The sequence below is a fragment of the Hemiscyllium ocellatum genome, chromosome 4 (assembly GCF_020745735.1).
Source record: "Hemiscyllium ocellatum isolate sHemOce1 chromosome 4, sHemOce1.pat.X.cur, whole genome shotgun sequence".
Taxonomy (NCBI): domain Eukaryota; kingdom Metazoa; phylum Chordata; class Chondrichthyes; order Orectolobiformes; family Hemiscylliidae; genus Hemiscyllium; species Hemiscyllium ocellatum.
The window spans coordinates 78,828,591-78,845,967 of record NC_083404.1 but is presented as its reverse complement, the minus strand read 5'-3'; the positions used below and the strand labels follow the sequence as shown (position 1 = coordinate 78,845,967).

Below are 17,377 nucleotides of genomic sequence, written 5' to 3'. Positions count from 1 at the left end.
CTTCTTTCCATATTTGATTCAAGGATGCAATGATTTCTGGAGATGAATCATCCTTGCACAACCCAAACTGAGTAAACATGTTATTACTGAACTTTACAATACTGTTAATGACACTTTGCATCATTTAGTTGATGATGAAGAGTAGATTCATGGGGTGGCAATTGGTTCGGTTGGATTTGTCCTGAGTTTTGTGAACACATCTGGGCATTCCTTTTTCACATTTTCAGATAAATTCCAGTGTTGTTCCTGCACTAGAATTGATTATTTAGAGTGTGTTTAATTCTGGAGCAGTATAACAGCTGGAATGTTGCCAGGGCCAATAGTCTTTGTTGTGTCAGTGACTTCAGTCCTTTCTCTATATCATAGAATTAATCAAATTGGCTAAAGAGAAGCATTTGTGATGCTGGGGACCTTAGGAAGAGGCTGAGTTGGATCATCCACTTCTAACTAAAGATGTTTATACATATTCCTGCCTTGTCTTTTGCACTGATGTAAATTTATGTGAATGAACTTCAGTTAACAAGTTTTGTTTTGCTGTGCTACTTTGCTATTTTATTCATAAATTAATAATTTTACTTCAATATTTTCCCTCAGATTAAAAAGATAAACAGGAATTTTCCTGTAAATCAACAGGTAAGTTGAAATATTTAATAAAATAGCTGCTAAATTTATCAATCAGGTTCACTATATTTTGAAAATGTTTTTTTACCTTTGCAGTAAAATGTCCTTGAAGTGAAGGCTAATGGCCAGTAATGAGTCCCTTCGTGCATTAATTGTTAATGACAAGATTGACAATATCATTAATGAGATTATTCAGGGGATCATTGATTTGGACTGGGCATCAAGTAACCCTTTGGTTTCTGAATATTTTCTGCTTCTTTAAGTGTACGTTAAGTGTACCTGGAGGCAGGAAACATTTTTCCACTGATGGGTGAGTCCTGAACCAGAGGACACAGCTTAAAAATAAGGGGTAGGCCATTTAGGACAAAGATGAGGAGAAACTTCTTCACCCAGAGTGGTGGGTGTGTGGAATGCTCTGCCCCAGAAGACAGTGGAGGCCCAGTCTCTGGATTCGTTAAAGAAAGAGTTGGAGAGAGCTCTCAAGGATAGTGGAATCAAGGGTTATGGAGATAAGACAGGAACAGGATACTGACTGAGGATGATCAGCCATGATCATAATGAATGGTGCAGGCTCGAAGGGCAGAATGGCCTACTCCTGCACCTATTGTCTATTGTCTACCTTTATATTCTTTGATAAGTTAAAATCCACTTAGAACAAAAATCAGAGTAAACTAACTATTTTGTTTGAATCCAATGAATCCTATATTCAAATTCATTTAAGTAAGTATTAAATTTACCAAGGGAGTATGCAATTAAAAAGAACTGGTAATTATGACTAAAATTGCTGAGAAATGACAAAATCTGATAGGGAATTAAATATTATCTAAAATATAGCTTGCACACTGAGAGTTATCACTAGCAAAGGTAGAAAATGACAAAAAATAACAATATGGCATTATTCAATGAGAAACTGCTGCCAACAAGGCTTGCTGAATGAATGTATAGGTGCATTTTGAGATTGTTTGTTCTATAGTCAAACAAAGTTATTTACACCTTGTATAAATCATTCAAAATGCAATGCAATCCAGTTTTGAATCACTTACTCCAATAATATTGATGTATTATTAGGAAAGGTTAGGAAAAAACTAGAACAATAATTTCAAGACAAACTCAAAATTAGAAAGTATTTCAAAGAGGTGAATTTCCATCTGACTAAAAAGATGGAGAGTCACAATCCAGTTATTTAAAAAATACAAAAAGGTAGCTGAGACATAGAGGTAAAAGGCACAGCATATAATCTAAGTAGAGTTGCAACTGAGACAAGAACTTGGTCATTTGTTCCCTTCATAAGTAGTCAGTTTCTCAAACATGAACCTAGGGCAAGATTTTCCATCTTTTTTTAGCTAACTGTGAGGGCAGGCAGTCCAAAGGTGTGCAGGTTAGGTGGATTGGCCGTGGGAAATGCAGTGTAACAGGGATTGAACATAGAACATTACAGCGCAGTACTTCGGCCCTCGATGTTGCGCCGACCTGTGAAACCAATCAGAAGCCCATCTCACCTACACTATTCTGTTTTCATCCATATGTTTATCCAATGACCATTTAAATGCCCTTAAAATTAGCGAGTCTACAACTGTTGCAGACAGGAATGCCCCAACTATTCTCTGAGTAAAGAACCTACCTCTGACATCTGTCCTATATCTATCACCCCTCAATTTAAAGCTACATCCTCTCATGCTTGCCATCACTATCCGAGGAAAAAGGGTCTCACTATCCACCCTATCTCACTCTCTGGTTATCTTACGTGTCTCAATTAAGTCACCTCTCAACATTCTTTACTCTAATGAAAACAGCCTCAGTTCCCTCAACCTTTCCTTATAAGACCTTCCCTCCATACCAGTCAACATCCCAGTAAACCTCACCTGAAACCTTTCCAACACTTCCACATCCTATCTATAATGCAGCGACCAGAACTGTACGCAATACTCCAAGTGCAGCTGAACCAGAGTTTTGTGTAGCTGCAACATGACCTCATGGCTCCAAAACTCAGTCCCTCTACTGATAAAAGCTAACACACCATATACCTTCTTAACGGTCTATTTGTTAAGTGGCAACTTTCAGGGATCTGTATACATGGACAACAAGATCTCTCAGCTTATCTGCATGCCCAAGAATCTTACCATTAGCCCAGTAATCTTTATTACTGTAGCTCCTTCCAAAGTAAATCACCTCACACACTTCCACATTGAACTCCATTTGCCATGTCTCAGCCCAGCTCTGCAGCTTATCTATATCCCTCTGTAACCTGCAACATCATTCAGCACTATCCACAACTCCACTGACCTTAATGTCATCCGCAAATTTATTAATCTATCCTCTACAAAACAGATCCTTGTGATACACCACTAGTAACTGAACTCCAGGATGAGCATTTCCCATCAACCACCACACTCTGTCTTTTTTCAGCTAGCCAATTTCTGATTCAAGTCTCTAAATCACCTTCAATCCCATGCCTCCATATTTTATGCAATAGCCTACTGTGGGGAACCTTATCAAACGTCTTGCTGAAATCCATATCCACCACATCAACTCACTTTACCCTCATCCACCTGTTTGGTCACCTTCTCAAAGAGCTTAATAAGGTTTGTGAGGCATGACCTATCCTTCACAAAACCATGTTGACTATCCCTAATCAACTTATTCCTTTCTAGAAGATTATAAATCCTCCCTCTTATAACATTTTCCAACACTTTGCCCACAACTGAAGTAAGGCTTATTGGTCTATTATTGCCAGGGTTGTCTTTTCTCCCCTTCTTGAACAAGGAGACAACATTTGCTATCCTCCAGTCCTCTGGCACTATTCCTGTAGACAATGACGATATAAAGATCAGAGCCAAAGGCAGGCCTTAACTATTTTCACACTTTTCAGAATTGATAAAAACCTTCTTGTGAACCTCAATTCCACCTAGTCTAGTAGCCTGTATCTCAGTATTCTTCTCGACAATATTGTCTTATTCCAGTGTGAATACTGACGAAAAATAATCACATAGCACTTCCCCTATCTCTGCAGACTCCATGCACATCTTTCCACAGCTGTGATTGATTGGCCCTAACCTTACTCTAGTCATTCTTTTATTCCTAGTCTACCTTTCGAAAGCTTTAGGGTTTTCCTTGATCCTATCTGCCAATTACTTCTCATGTCCTCTCCTGGTTCTTCTTAGCTCTCTCTTTCGGTCTTTCCTGGCTAACTGGTAACTCTCAAGTGCCCTAACTGAGCCTTCATATCTCATTCTAACATAAACCTTCTTCCTCTACTTGACAAGAAATTCAACTTCTTTAGTGAATCACGGCTCCCTTGCTCAACCACTTCCATCCTGCCTGCCAGGTACATACGTATCAAGGACACGTAATAAGTGTACTTTGAATAATCTTCACATTTCAGTTGTGCAGTTGTGGATAGGATAGGGGAGTGGGTCTGGGTGGAATGCACTCTGGAGGGTTGGTGTGGTCCTGATGGACTGACTGGCCTGCTTCAAAACTGTAGGGATTCAATGATGTTAAGTGTCGACCAACTTGTTGCCCCCACTGCCAAAAGAACCTTCTGTGTCAGATGCTAATCAGCTTGTTAAGAGCTAACTGGTGAACCAGTTAGTGCTATCTAATCTGACGCAAACAGCATCTTGATCCTAAAGACCATGGCAATCAAGGCTTACTCTTCAGGGGATACAACGATGAGAAACTCAACATTTTTCTTTTGTTTCTGTGAATTGGGGATCAAAGTGAGGAAGAATTCACAGAGGTCAGAGGTACATTTAGGAGGGTGGCTTTTAGCGAACATCCTTGCCCTCATCTCTACCTCTAATTGCCTGCAAATTGGGACAAATGGAAGCCATTGTAGCCGTCAATTGACTGCTGAAGAGGCTTAATTTTGGATAAGTCAAGAAAGTCCCCAATGGATATTAATGTCCAACATTTAATTGGTGAGGTAGTGACAAGGGTGTATATATCTCCCTGAAGCCAGCTCATCCAATGATGTCCACTTTTCACTATCTCTTTTGTTCACCATTAGGATTGGGAAAAAAACGTAGTAACTAATTGCTTATTGATGAACTACTTCATTCCAAAATTGCGTAATTTTGAGTGGAAATGTGATCAAAGGTAACAGGTCAAATTGTAGAGCTGTTTTAAAAATATAAGCAAGTAATTTGAATATTACAATCATAACTGTGTTGTTGTACAAAAGATATAGAATGGAGGGAAATAGTTGATGGTACCTTGAAAAATGCCCAGATTACAGAGGAGGAAGTGCTGGATGTCTTGAAACACATAAAGGTGGATAAGTTCCCAGGACCTGATCAGGTGTACCCTAGAACTCTGTGGGAGGATAGGGAAGTGATTGCTGGGCCTCTTGCTGAGATGTTGGTATCATCGATAGTCACAGGTGAGGTACCGGAAGATTGGAGGTTGGCTAACGTGGTGCCACTGTTCAAGACGGGTGGTAAGGACAAGCCAGGGAAATATAGACCATTGAGCCTGACGTCGGTGGTGGGCAAGTTGTTGGAGGGAATCCTGAGGGACAAGATGTACATGTATTTGGAAAGGCAAGGACTGCTTAAGGATAATCAACATGGTTTTGTGCGTGGGAAATCATGTCTCATAAACTTGATTGAGTTTTTTGAAGAAGTAACAAAGAGGATTGATGAGGGCAGCGCGGTAGATGTGATCCATATGGACTTCAGTAAGGCATTCGACAAGGTTCCCCATGATAGACTGGTCAGCAAGATTAGATCTCATGGAATACAGGGACAACTAGCCATTTGGATACAGAACTGTCTCAAAGGTAGAAGACAGAGTGTGGTGGTGGAAGGTTTTTTTTCAGTCTGGAGGCCTGTGACCAGTGGAGTGCCACAAGGATCGGTGCTGGATCCTCTACTTTTTAGCATTTACATAAATGATTTGGATGTGAGCATAAGAGGTATAGTTAGTAAGTTTGCAGATGGCACCAAAATTAGAGGTATAGTGGACAGCGAAGAGGGTTACCTCAGATTACAACAAGATCTTGACCAGATGGGCAATTGGGCTGAGAAGTGGCAAATGGAGTTTAATTCAGATAAATGCGAGGTGCTGCATTTGAAAAAGCAAATCTTAGCAGGACTTATACACTTAATGGTAAGGTCCTAGGGAGTGTTGCTGAACAAAGAGACCTTGGAGTGCAGGTTCATAGCTCCTTCAAAGTGGAGTCACAGGTAGATAGGATTGTGAAGAAGGCGTTTGGTATGCTTTCCCTTGTTGGTCAGAGTATTGAGGATAAGAGTTGGGAGGTCATATTGCAGCTGTACAGGACATCGGTTAGGCCACTGTTGGAATATTGCATGCAGTTGTGGTCTCCTTCCTATCGGAAAGATGTTGTGAAACTTGAAAGGGCTCAGAAAAGACTTACAAGGATGTTGCCAGGGTTGGAGGATCTGAGCTACAGGCAGAGGCTGAACAGGCTGGGACTGTTTTCCCTGGAGCGTTGGAGGCTGAGGGGTGACCTTATAGAGGTTTACAAAATTATGAACGGCATGGATAGGATAAACAGACAAAGTCTTTTCCCTGGGCTCGGGGAGTCCAGAATTAGAGGACATAGGCTTAGGGTTAGAGGAAAGATATAAAAGAGACCTAAGGGGCAACTTTTTCACGCAGAAGATGGTACGTGCATGGAACAAGGTGCCAGAGGAAGTGGTGGAGGCTGGTACAGTTGCAACATTTAAGGGGCATTTGGATGGGTATATGAATCGGAAAGGGTTTGGAGGGATATAGGCCGGGTGCTGGCAGATAGGACTAGATTGGGTTGAGATATCTGGTCGGCATGGACAAGTTGGACTGAAGGGTCTGTATCCATACTGTACATCCCTATGACTCTATAGCCAAGAAAATGTACTTTGAATAAATGCTTGTGGAAAAATTACAGGTACACAATCCTTTGTCCGAAATCTGAAAATTTTTTCTTGGAGTGTGGAGCGTCATTGTGGCGTGCGAACAGGTGACCCAACTCTCCTCCCACTCGAACCATGTCACTCAGATGTGACATAGCGGCATAGCCCAGCACTGGCAGATGTCAGTTGTGTCTCAGAGCTCATACTGTTCGCACATCTGACTGCTGTTAGGTACTTTTTTTTATTTCACTGTGAAAATGTCATTTATTCCGTAATCTGAAGAATTCCGAAGAACAACTGGCCCCAAGGATTTCGGATAAAGGATAGTGTACCTGTACTAGTTGGCCAAAGTTGAAAAAATACAATTGACTGACTACTTTGGTATTTTACTTCATTCACTGTGGGGTTCAATGAGGAATTGTGCAGAACTTTTCACTCAGGCAACAATAGAAAAGGTTGAAGTTTATGATAGACTAAAATGTGTGTGGTCAATGAAAGGATTAATCAAAAACAAATTCTCTCTTTTACCATCATTTTTTAAATTCGTTCATGTGACATGGGCATCACTGACTGTGCTAGTGTTTATTTCCCATCCCGAATTGACTTTGAGAAGATGGTGCTCAACTACCTTCTGCGACTACTGCTGTCCATTTGGTATAGGCAGATCCACAATGCCATTTTAGGGAGGGAATTCTGAGATATTGGCCCAGCAACACTGAAGGTATAGCAATTTATTTCCATGTCAGGATGGTAATTGTTTTGGAGACCAACTCGTAGGTGGTTCTGTTTTGACTCCCAATTGCTCAATGTCATTCATTGATCAGTATATGCTGTTGTATTTTTTTCATTTGATTATAATATTGATATACTGTCAACATTTGTGCTAAAGCCATAAATTTTATCCAGTGTAAATGGCCTGTGACCTAACAGCATGACAAATTTATATTAGTGTTTTATATCCTCCTTGGGAAAACATTATTACAATTCTAAATCAAAGTAGGTTTTTAAATAAAGCTATTGATCAAATCCTCTAGGTGTGCACATCATGAAAAAATTAACTTCCAGAACCTTTATTATGAGTTTGTGCAAAGAATTTTCAGCATTTTAAAGGAGGAAGGCATTTGAGGAAAACTCCTTTTATTTAGCGTGCTCCCTTAAAGTGTGTCAGAACTATAACTGGGAAATATTGTTATCTTTTGAAAAATACAAGAGATCATTCATTTCTGTTCTAAGTATACATTTCAAGGAGAAACATTTGCATCCTTCAGTAAATTTGGAATATAGTTGGCCACATCACAATCTACAAATCCAGGAAAGACATGCTGCAAAAGAAGTAGTTACCCACAATCATTCTTAAGATGGTCTTACTATTGTGGTTTTGTTTAAAGATGCATGTAAGAGATTTCACTGAATCACATTCCTGAAATTGAGTACCGTAAAGCAATAGGAGGAGGGGTAGGCCATTTTCACCCTTTGAGCCTGCTCAAACATTTGATTGATCTTAGCTGATTCTCTATCTCAATGCCATATTTCTGATCTCTCTCCATACCCTTTGATGCCATCAGTATTTCATAATGTGGAAGCAGACCATTCAGCCTAAACAGTCCACACCAACCCTCTGAAGAGCATCTAACCCAGACACACACATACCCCTCCCCCCCACCAACCCCAACTCTATCCCTTTAATCATTGATTTTTTATTGCTAACCCACCTAGCCTGTACTTCCCCGGACACTATGGGCAATATAGCATGGCCAATCCACCTAACCTGCAATCTTAGGACTGGGATGAAAACTGGAGTTACCAGAAGAAACCCACGCAGACACAGGGAGAGTGTGCAAACTCCACACAGACAGGATTCACACAAAAATCAGGACATAAATTCTTTGGGCTGTTTGGTCATTTGGCTGCTGTTTAAGAGCCAAACTGAGTACATTTGACTTTTGCAAACTTTCCTTTTATTGTGGCTCTTTATAATCAAACACCCTCCTAACTGATGAAGAGCCTATGGTGAGTGCAGTTTAGTTCTTTCGATTGATTTAAATTGGTTATTACCATTAAATTTGCACAGTCCTTTGACTATTTTCTTTGTGTAGATGCAGTATACTAAGCACATTGACTTCCCACTAATTTTATATGAAAATAACTTCAAATTTCTTGTTACAATCTGTATCCTTAAAAGTGTACTTAGTTCCCTTGAAAGCTGCATTGCTTTCTCATAAATTGGATTCACACCTATTCACTGCTTTCAATGTTGGATGCCTGGGTTTCACGCATGTGGTTTCCTCCCCATGCGCGCCCCATCTTTCACAACTAAAGATTCCGATCTGACTGCCTGGTAGAGGTCTGTGAGTAAAGTACTGATAGCTTTGGTTATGTCTGTTAAGTGGCCAAAAATTGAAAGGCTGGGTGGAGAAAAGGTGAGCATCTGAGTAGCTATCTGTTAGATTTTAGAACCCCCCCCCCGCACCCCCTCGTGGTTTTGGCAGGACTGCAACACAAAATTCTACCTGAATTCTACAAAGAGGTGAGCTTATATTTTCTATTATATAAGAGATGAAGTGACTTGGCTGATATTTAAAAAAGATTTTGCAAGAAATTAATATGGTCAATGGTGTGGAAGTCTAGAGCAAGGGAGCACATGCGTAGAAACACTGCTCAGCCATTCAAGATAAAGTATTTCTTCAGAAAAAGTGGGCAAAAGGTGTGAAATTCAAATCTCAAAAAGTGCTAGACTCTGTCTTAATTAATAACCAAATCATAGACTGATTGATTGTTATTCACCTTGGACTTTGAAAGATATGGAGCCATTATGGGTCAGTTGATGTAGGAGTCAAAACAGCCATGATATATAGAACAACATGAAGGGGAAAACTCTTCCTATTCGTAATTCTTGCAAAAAACTTGGGGTGGGATAGTTTGAGCATTATTAATTGCTTAACTGCCAGAAATGACAATCAAGGTATTATGGCCGAAATAGTTTCAATGCAGGTCGAGATTTTGCAAGTTTGGACTAAAACATCATATTGGACAATTATTAGGAAAATTTTATTGGTTTTATTCATCCAAGAGGTGGGTGTCACTGCCTGGGCCAGCAGTTATTGTCCATCCCTAGTTTCCCTTGAGAAGGTGATGGTGAGCAGCCTTCCTGAACCATTGCTGTAGGTAGACCCACAATACTGTTAGGGAGGGAAGATACTGAAGGAACATTGACATCTAGATTAATATTGCCTAATAAAAACTGCTGAATTGGGAGGGGAGGGAGATAGATCGTGGTTATTGCTTTTTGCCAATGAACTGAGAGCTCATTTGTGTGTCTGTTAGTGTGGAATAAATTTGTAAGTGCTCTGGTTACGTTCAATGCTGTGGACTCCTCAGCAGCACATTTTACCCTGAAAGTATTGGTTTTCTTTCAGGCAAGGAGGATTACAGGGGAGGCTGTAGACTCAGAATGTTTGATTCCAATCTGGACAGTGAACCAATTTTAAGGGTCTCCTTTCCAGACTCGGGGAGGTGGTGAGGGCCCGATAAGTGACCCAAGGATCCATATGTTCCTAAAGTGGGATGATTATAACGGAGGTCCTTATCCAGACGAGTCCATTCCCAGGATGGGGAGGGCAGGTATAATTCAGGAGGCTGATAGTCCAGTGCCAGCAGGGTGATTGTGTCCAGTTTGTGTGGAGCTGATCTGATGGCAGAATGCATGTGAGATCAGAAAGAAACTCTTTCTGATGAAAGTTACATATTAAAACAAAAGCAATTAGGGCTTGAAAATTGGGAAATATATGTACTACCACACTCTCTTTCTCAAAAGGATAGCCACTTTTCACTACCTGCACAAGAGTTATGCTTCTATTATTAGTTTCTTGAACTGCTCGTGCCAGGAGCAGAATAGTCAAATCAATTTAGATGTTGACTCTCATCTTCTTACATCCTAAGAACTAGGAAATGGCAATTGATACCTTGTCTTCTGAGAGAATTGAGGGAAATGGGAGGTAACATGAGTCAATGATGGTCATTGAAATTTTGGAGTAAGAGAGCATTGTAGCGCCACCCGATTTTCTTTAATTCTCTTCTATCACCTGTGGCATAGCAGAAGAAAATCAACCTCAAACTCTTGAATTTTTGATAGTTCATAATTAAGTTTAATGAATGTTGATGAGAATTCTCATTTAAAGGGATTGGGTTAACTGGAATCAGCATATATTTGCATCACAAGAATACTGTAATAAATGAATAAAATAATTTAGAAAAGCAAGTATAGTACCATAACATCATTTAGAAATGATGCTTCAAAAATTCCCCAGTACTGATCTTGTTTAGTAACGTTGTGGACAAAGTTTTGCGGAGATAGCAGCTGTTTCCCTGCCTGGGCTCAAAGCAGCAGTAACCCAATTTTGTTGGGTGGCACGAACCAGTCTAGCAGAGAGATGCCAGCTCAAACAATGGATCAGCAGGTTAGCAGCTTCAATAACAGAACTGGTGGTGGTGGTCATTGTTTGGACTGCAACCACAGGATGAGGATGAGACATGGGATTGGTGAAGGGTTCACTGAGGGCAGGCAGCTTCATTGTCATTCATGGTGCTGACTATTGCCTGTAGGGGCAATGCCTCCACAGACTGTAGAGTATCTACAGAGAAAGAATACATTAATCCTCTGGAAATCCATATGCTTTATGTGGTGGTTTTCTGTAGTGGCAGGCCCATCTGATATTGGCCCCTTCCCATATACATGGGAAATAGCCATTAATTGTTAATATTAAGAACTCAGTTGGTCCTCCAGCAGGTGACAGATCTGCCACACTTGTCATTGCTTGGAGATTAAGATGGTAATGGGGAAATGTTGGAACCCTGATGCCTTTCTATGTCATTTTCCAAACTATTTATTGCCACCAACTCATTACTGACAGATCCAGAAATCTCTAGCCCATGGTACAAAGCACAGTTAGATTTAGTGTTATTTCTTTTCATAACTCCAAAATATGTTAATGGCAAATAGAGTGAAAAATGTGTTGAGAACAGTCTAAAGAATTGATTTTTGGAAATTAAAATGTGATTTAAGTACAAATTATAGCTTTACAAACATTTCTATACCCTTAAGGCTGAAGAAAACTAATTCGGTTTGAAGTATACAATAATGATTCACCTAAAAGACTTTCATGTGATACAGAATGTTTTTCAGTAAATGCCTTATACATCATTTTAACTGCACCCTCAAGTTAGTAAAATGTAACACAAGTCAATATTGTTGATTTCTTTTTGTCAGATAATCTACATGGGCTGGGTAGAAGACCGGGAGCCAGACTCATTGCAAGATAAACTGTATACACCAAAGTATTTAGCTGTGAGAGGCTCTTGCCTCTACAAATTTACAGCACCTCCGGTATGTAATATTGTTCAGTTTTGACTTCAGCATACATTATAACTTAATATGCAGTTGAAAATATGTAGCCAATGTGTTTTATTGAGTATGATGAGGTAGTATACTGACACACACTGTATAATGTGAATTCAATGTTATGACCTGCATTTATACATTTTATTCTTTGAGTCGTGAAAGAGAAACAATTTATTTTCCTTTTAAGAAGTCTAGGCTAAGTGTAATTCTAATGCAGATGTAAATTGAGGCATGTCTTTATTCCAAGAGTATATAATCAATCAAAAATGTATAACATAAATCAATGCAAATTTTACTGTTAGATAAATTGATTGAAGACTAAAGAGTGCTAATGATCTTGTTGCTAATTATTGTTGCTGCTGAGCTTGCTACTGTAGTCAGAAGTATTGAAAAACTGAATACAACTACAATGTAATCGCTAGACATGTTCTTTGAATACTATTGTTTCATCAACAGAACAACTGCCTAGCCTTGCTCATGAAAGCCTATTGCTGTGCTTCAATGTCCATTTGGCCCCTTGTGAATAACAATCTCTTATTTTTTCTAAAAAGAAATTCCCTGTCATTAAGATTTTAATTGTTACATACTCAATCCTTGTGTTGTTTCTAAAATAGAAGGGCAAATTGCTGCAAAGTGAGCATAGATGCAATCAAGAAACTTTCCAACATTTTGTATCTGCTTTGATGAAAAACATCTCAAAATGCAAGATTTTCCTTCAGGGGAGTGGTATGGAATTGAGTTTGTTAATCCTAGAAATTGAGTATTGTTATTCATGGAGGAGCTCATGTTTGATGGAGTGTGGGTCGAAGCCTACCCCAATTCTCTGGGACTTTGCACCATTGTTATTACAAGATTTTAGGCCAACTAGTCCTTCATGCTCTTCACCATACTATAGTCCCTTATAATCTCCATGCCAAATCCATGGCCATTTATCCAGCATCCACTGTGAGAAAACCTCAAAAGTCATATGGAAATGAAAATTTAATAAAGTCCACTGATGAAAACAAAAATGTTTTAAATTTTCTCCAGGAGCTAACCTCTTTAATGAATTTTATCCATCAGTAGGTTCTTAAATCAGACTGGAAACCTGTACCAACATTCCTTCTAAGTTGTGCAAATGCATGCATGATCAGTCGTGCCAGTCTCTATGTATGGTAGTTAGAATCAGCACACTGATCACAGCATTGACTTCTGGTTCTACATGTTGTTGCTACACACAGACATGGGAGACTGACACAGCCAGAAAGAAAATTAGAGGGAGATCATTTTAACTTTTGAAACTCAGTGAGCATTCATTATAAATGACCCTTACTTTAAAGGTTAAGAACAAACTCTATTGAAGTTGTTTAAGCAGATGCTATAGTGCTGGATTATGAATCAAAACAGCCCAGCAGAGGTATTTCTTCAACAGTTACTGACAGTTTTGTTTTAGCACAAGAGCCTATTGTGGTGCAGTGTTAGTACCCCTACCTCTGAGCCAGGTTCAAATCCACCTGCTCCAGAGGTGTGTAACAACATCTCTGAACAGATTGTTTAGAAAATTGGAGAGCAGGATATTTAAAGACCAGTTCCAATCATGACAATTAAACAAAACGGATCTTTCTTTCCAGGCAATTTCCTCAATATATTGATGACTCCTAAACTGCAGTTCAAGACTATTGCGATGGAGGCTATTTGAGTTCAACAGCCTTTCTTCTATGGCTTTGTAAATACCTTGCACGTAGAGTCATTTACAGCATGGAAGAAACCCATTCAATTCATTAAACCCAGTCTGCAGATAAATCTCCATAGGCCTCCAGGTTTATTTCCTTCAAGTTCCCATCCAGTTTCCTTTTTGAATCATTGATTGCTTTCTAGTATTTTCAGATCAACCGTTCAAATATTACATGCCTCTGTAGCAGGTGGAACTTAAACCCAGGCCTCCTGGCTCAGAGGTGGGGACACTGCTTTTACTTTGTTACTTTCTAAGTTATGGTTGTTTCATGTTGCATTGACGTTAACTTCTTTTTAGTTATAAATGAAATAAAATCTCCTGTACCCCATTCTTCATGTTGTTGCTCCTTCATGCTGCCAAACTAATGATTTGTAAACATCTTCTGAAATAACAGCATATGAACAAAAGTTACCATTTAAATGAAGCACATTATTAATCCACCCTGTCAGGAATAATTCAAAATATAATTAGAATAACTTGATTGATGAACAAATAATGATCAAGATTTTGTTAAAAATTAGTAAGCAAAAATGAATGCCAGATAATTTTGCCTTGGTCTTTTGACATGGTCTTCAATTCTATAGTTTATTAGCTGCTTCATTAGAAAAAGAAATAAAATTGTTCATGATTTTTCCTCCCATAAAAATAATCTTTTTGATTAAACTATTTCTAATGTACTTTAATTTTATTTTCTCATTTGCTGCACTAAAAATTAAAGGAAGGGATGCCAGTTCTGGGAAAAGAAGTGCTTCTCCAGTTCTCCTACCAGCTATATGTAGCTTTACGTAGATTTTTTACATTCATGATTTACTTAGATCTTTTGAACAAAGTGCCTTCAAGTTGAAAATTACCGCAGATGTTGGAATTTTTAAAATAAAGGAACTTTAAAGAAACATGACTGGAGCAGGAATATTGATGTTGAGGTTCAAAGTTCATTCATTGGATTGGAACTGAAACAGTGTGAATAGCTGTGATGCAACCAGGAATGGATCTGTCAAGGTATAGGTTCAGTATGTTAGTCTGGATGACCAAAGTCATAATTTGATATTTCCTAATGATCCACTTGTGGAAGAAGTAACCACAAATTCCTGGGCCTGCTATGAAATAGTTGAGAGTTCTATTAATTTTCTGTGCAAGATTAAAACCTCGGACTTCAGCACATGGGTAACTTATCATGTTGCAGTTTGTGATTGTGGGATATTGCAAGATCTTAGCATGTTACATTGCCTTTTCTGCTGTGAAGATATAAATAAAGTTAGTTCAAAATTAGCTGCCTGATGTGAGTCCACATCTTAATCAGTGCAATACATATAAGAAAGATGGTGATGATGCTGGGATGAAACTTTCTTTCTTATTTCATTTGGAAAATTGAGAACTAAAGAACATTGTAACACATTTTTGGAATCCTTAAAATGGATTTTGATAACTGTTGAGCAGTTTGGAAGATTGTTCTGTTTGCACCCTGTGTACAAGTACACATTGAGTCAGCACAACAGATAATTGAAAGAAAATAGCACTGAAGGCGTATTTCCGAACAACAGATTTCAACTGTGAGAAAGTGGACTGGTATCATGTGTTTTATTAACTTGCAGATTGAAGGCTTTACTGACTGGCCAGCATTTATTACCAGTCCCTAACTAAGCTTAAGAAATTAGTAGTGAGCTGCTTTCTTCTACCCTTGCTGTCCACAATACTCTTATAGATGGAGTTGCAGAATTTTGACCCAGCATCATGAAGGAAAGCTAACATATTTAGAAGTCAAGATGATAAGTGATCTGGAGGGGAACTTGCAGGCAATAGTGTCTCATGTTGCCTTTGTCCTTCTAGATGGAAGTTGCTGAGAGTTTGGAACATGGTGTCCAAGGATCTTTGGTGAATTTCTGCAGTGCATCTTGTAGGTAGTACACACTGCTGCTACTGAGTATTGCTGATGGAAGGAGTGGATATTTGTTGATGTGATACTGATCAAGCAGGTTCCTTTGTCCTGAATGATGTCAAGCTTCTTGAATGTTGTTGGAGCTGTACCCATCTAGGCAAGTGGGGAATATTCCTTCAAACTCCTGGCTTGTGCTATGTAGATGATGAAAGGCTTTGGAGAGACAGGAGGTGAGTTACTCACTGCAGTATTCCTAGCCACTGACCTACTCTTGTAGTTACTATAATTATATATTAAATCCAGTTGAATTTCTGGTCTATAGTAGCCCCTAGGAGATTGATAGTGGGAGATTCAGTGATGGTAATGCCATTTAGTGTCAAAGAGCAGTGGTTAGGTTGTCTCTTATTAAAGATGGCTATTGCCTAGCATTTGTGTGATGGGATGTGACTTATCTTGTTGCATTTGCACATGGACTGCTTCAGTATTTTCTGAAGAGTCGTGAGGCATGCTGAATATTGAAAAGTCATCAGCAATCATTCCCACTTGTGATGTTGTAATGGAGGGAATGACGTTGATGAAGCAGCTTGAAATTATTGGGTCTTGGACACTACCCTATGGAACTCCTGTAAAGATGTTCTGGAGCTGAGATGACTAATCTCCAACAGCTACAATCATCTTCCTTTGTGCTAGGTTTGACTGCCATTCTAACTCTCCATGTGGTGAATTTTCCCAATGGTTACTGTTTTCATAAGACTTCTTCGTGCCCCACTTGGTCAAATGTAGTTTTGATCTTAAAATCTGTCACTCTCACCTCACCTCACCTCTACAATTTTTCCATGTTTGAAGCAAAGCTATAATGAGGTCAGGAGCTGTGTGATCCTGGAAGAACCTAAATTTGGCATCATTGAGAAAGTTGTTGCTGAGCAGATGCTACTTGAACGCATTGTTGATGACACCTTAGATCACTTTACTGATGCTCGGGAGTATAGTGATTGGCTGGTAATTGGATTGGTCCTGCTTTTTGTGTAAAGGACGTACCTGGAAAATTTTCCACATCGTCAGTTAGATGTCAGTATTGTATCGGTATTGGAACAGGACAAATAAAAGTTTTCATATTTAGCTGAAAGGGAGTAAAATAGGAGATGAGGATAAAGTAGATGATTTCTTGTCATAATAGGAGTGGTAATTTTGATGGAGTTTTCAATCAATGCTGATTTAAACACCCCAGTTCTGTGGAATATGCTGATGTTCACGAAACGTTGAGCATTTATTATGGCACAATAATAAAATTGCACTGAGAGTTATTTTCCAAGAAAGGTAAAGGTTGCAAAGTAACACTATTGCAGATCTTACTGGATTTTTAAAAAATCTCTCACACTGTAGGTAAGGCATAAATTTAAAATCAGCCATGGGGACACCTTCCTGTAAAATTCCTATAGTTCACATTATTTGAGCAAAGGCAATAATTTGACGTGGAAGATGATCTCCAATGAAGATGCAGCCATATCAATGACAGAAAGAGATAGTTGTAATGATATCCTCTCATTATATCCTTTTTACTTTGTATTGAACACACCTCTTGTTCTGTGAGGATGTAATGATGATAGGTCAAATAGTTGTAAACATTGCTAGGTGTCAACATTCAGTTAGTCTTTGCAATAAATCTAGGGCATATTGCAAGTTTTTTAACTGGTCCCTCAGGACAGCTTTGGGGCCATGAAAGAGCAGTTCAAAAGATTGCAGACAGGAACTGAAGGTTGGTGAGTTGGAGAAAGAAACAGAGGTAGAGTCAAACTCTATATTAGTCAATGATGCTGTTAACTGGGCTGCTAAAGCCAACTGAACAACACAAGCTCTGTATCATTGCAGTGCTCAGTGACTTCATACAGCAGGTAAATAGCTCCAGGTTT

At 39.0% G+C, this 17,377-nt stretch overlaps 1 protein-coding gene across 1 annotated transcript in view; it reads left to right on the top strand.

The window, feature by feature from the left end:
* Positions 1-17,377, top strand: part of sntg1 (syntrophin, gamma 1) — a 555,024-nt gene that overhangs the window by 434,121 nt on the left and 103,526 nt on the right. Inside the window, exons 12-13 of the mRNA XM_060824345.1 lie at positions 595-633; positions 11,746-11,862. Of these exons, the coding sequence (XP_060680328.1) occupies positions 595-633; positions 11,746-11,862 (156 nt within the window). The remainder of the gene's footprint in view (positions 1-594; positions 634-11,745; positions 11,863-17,377) is intronic.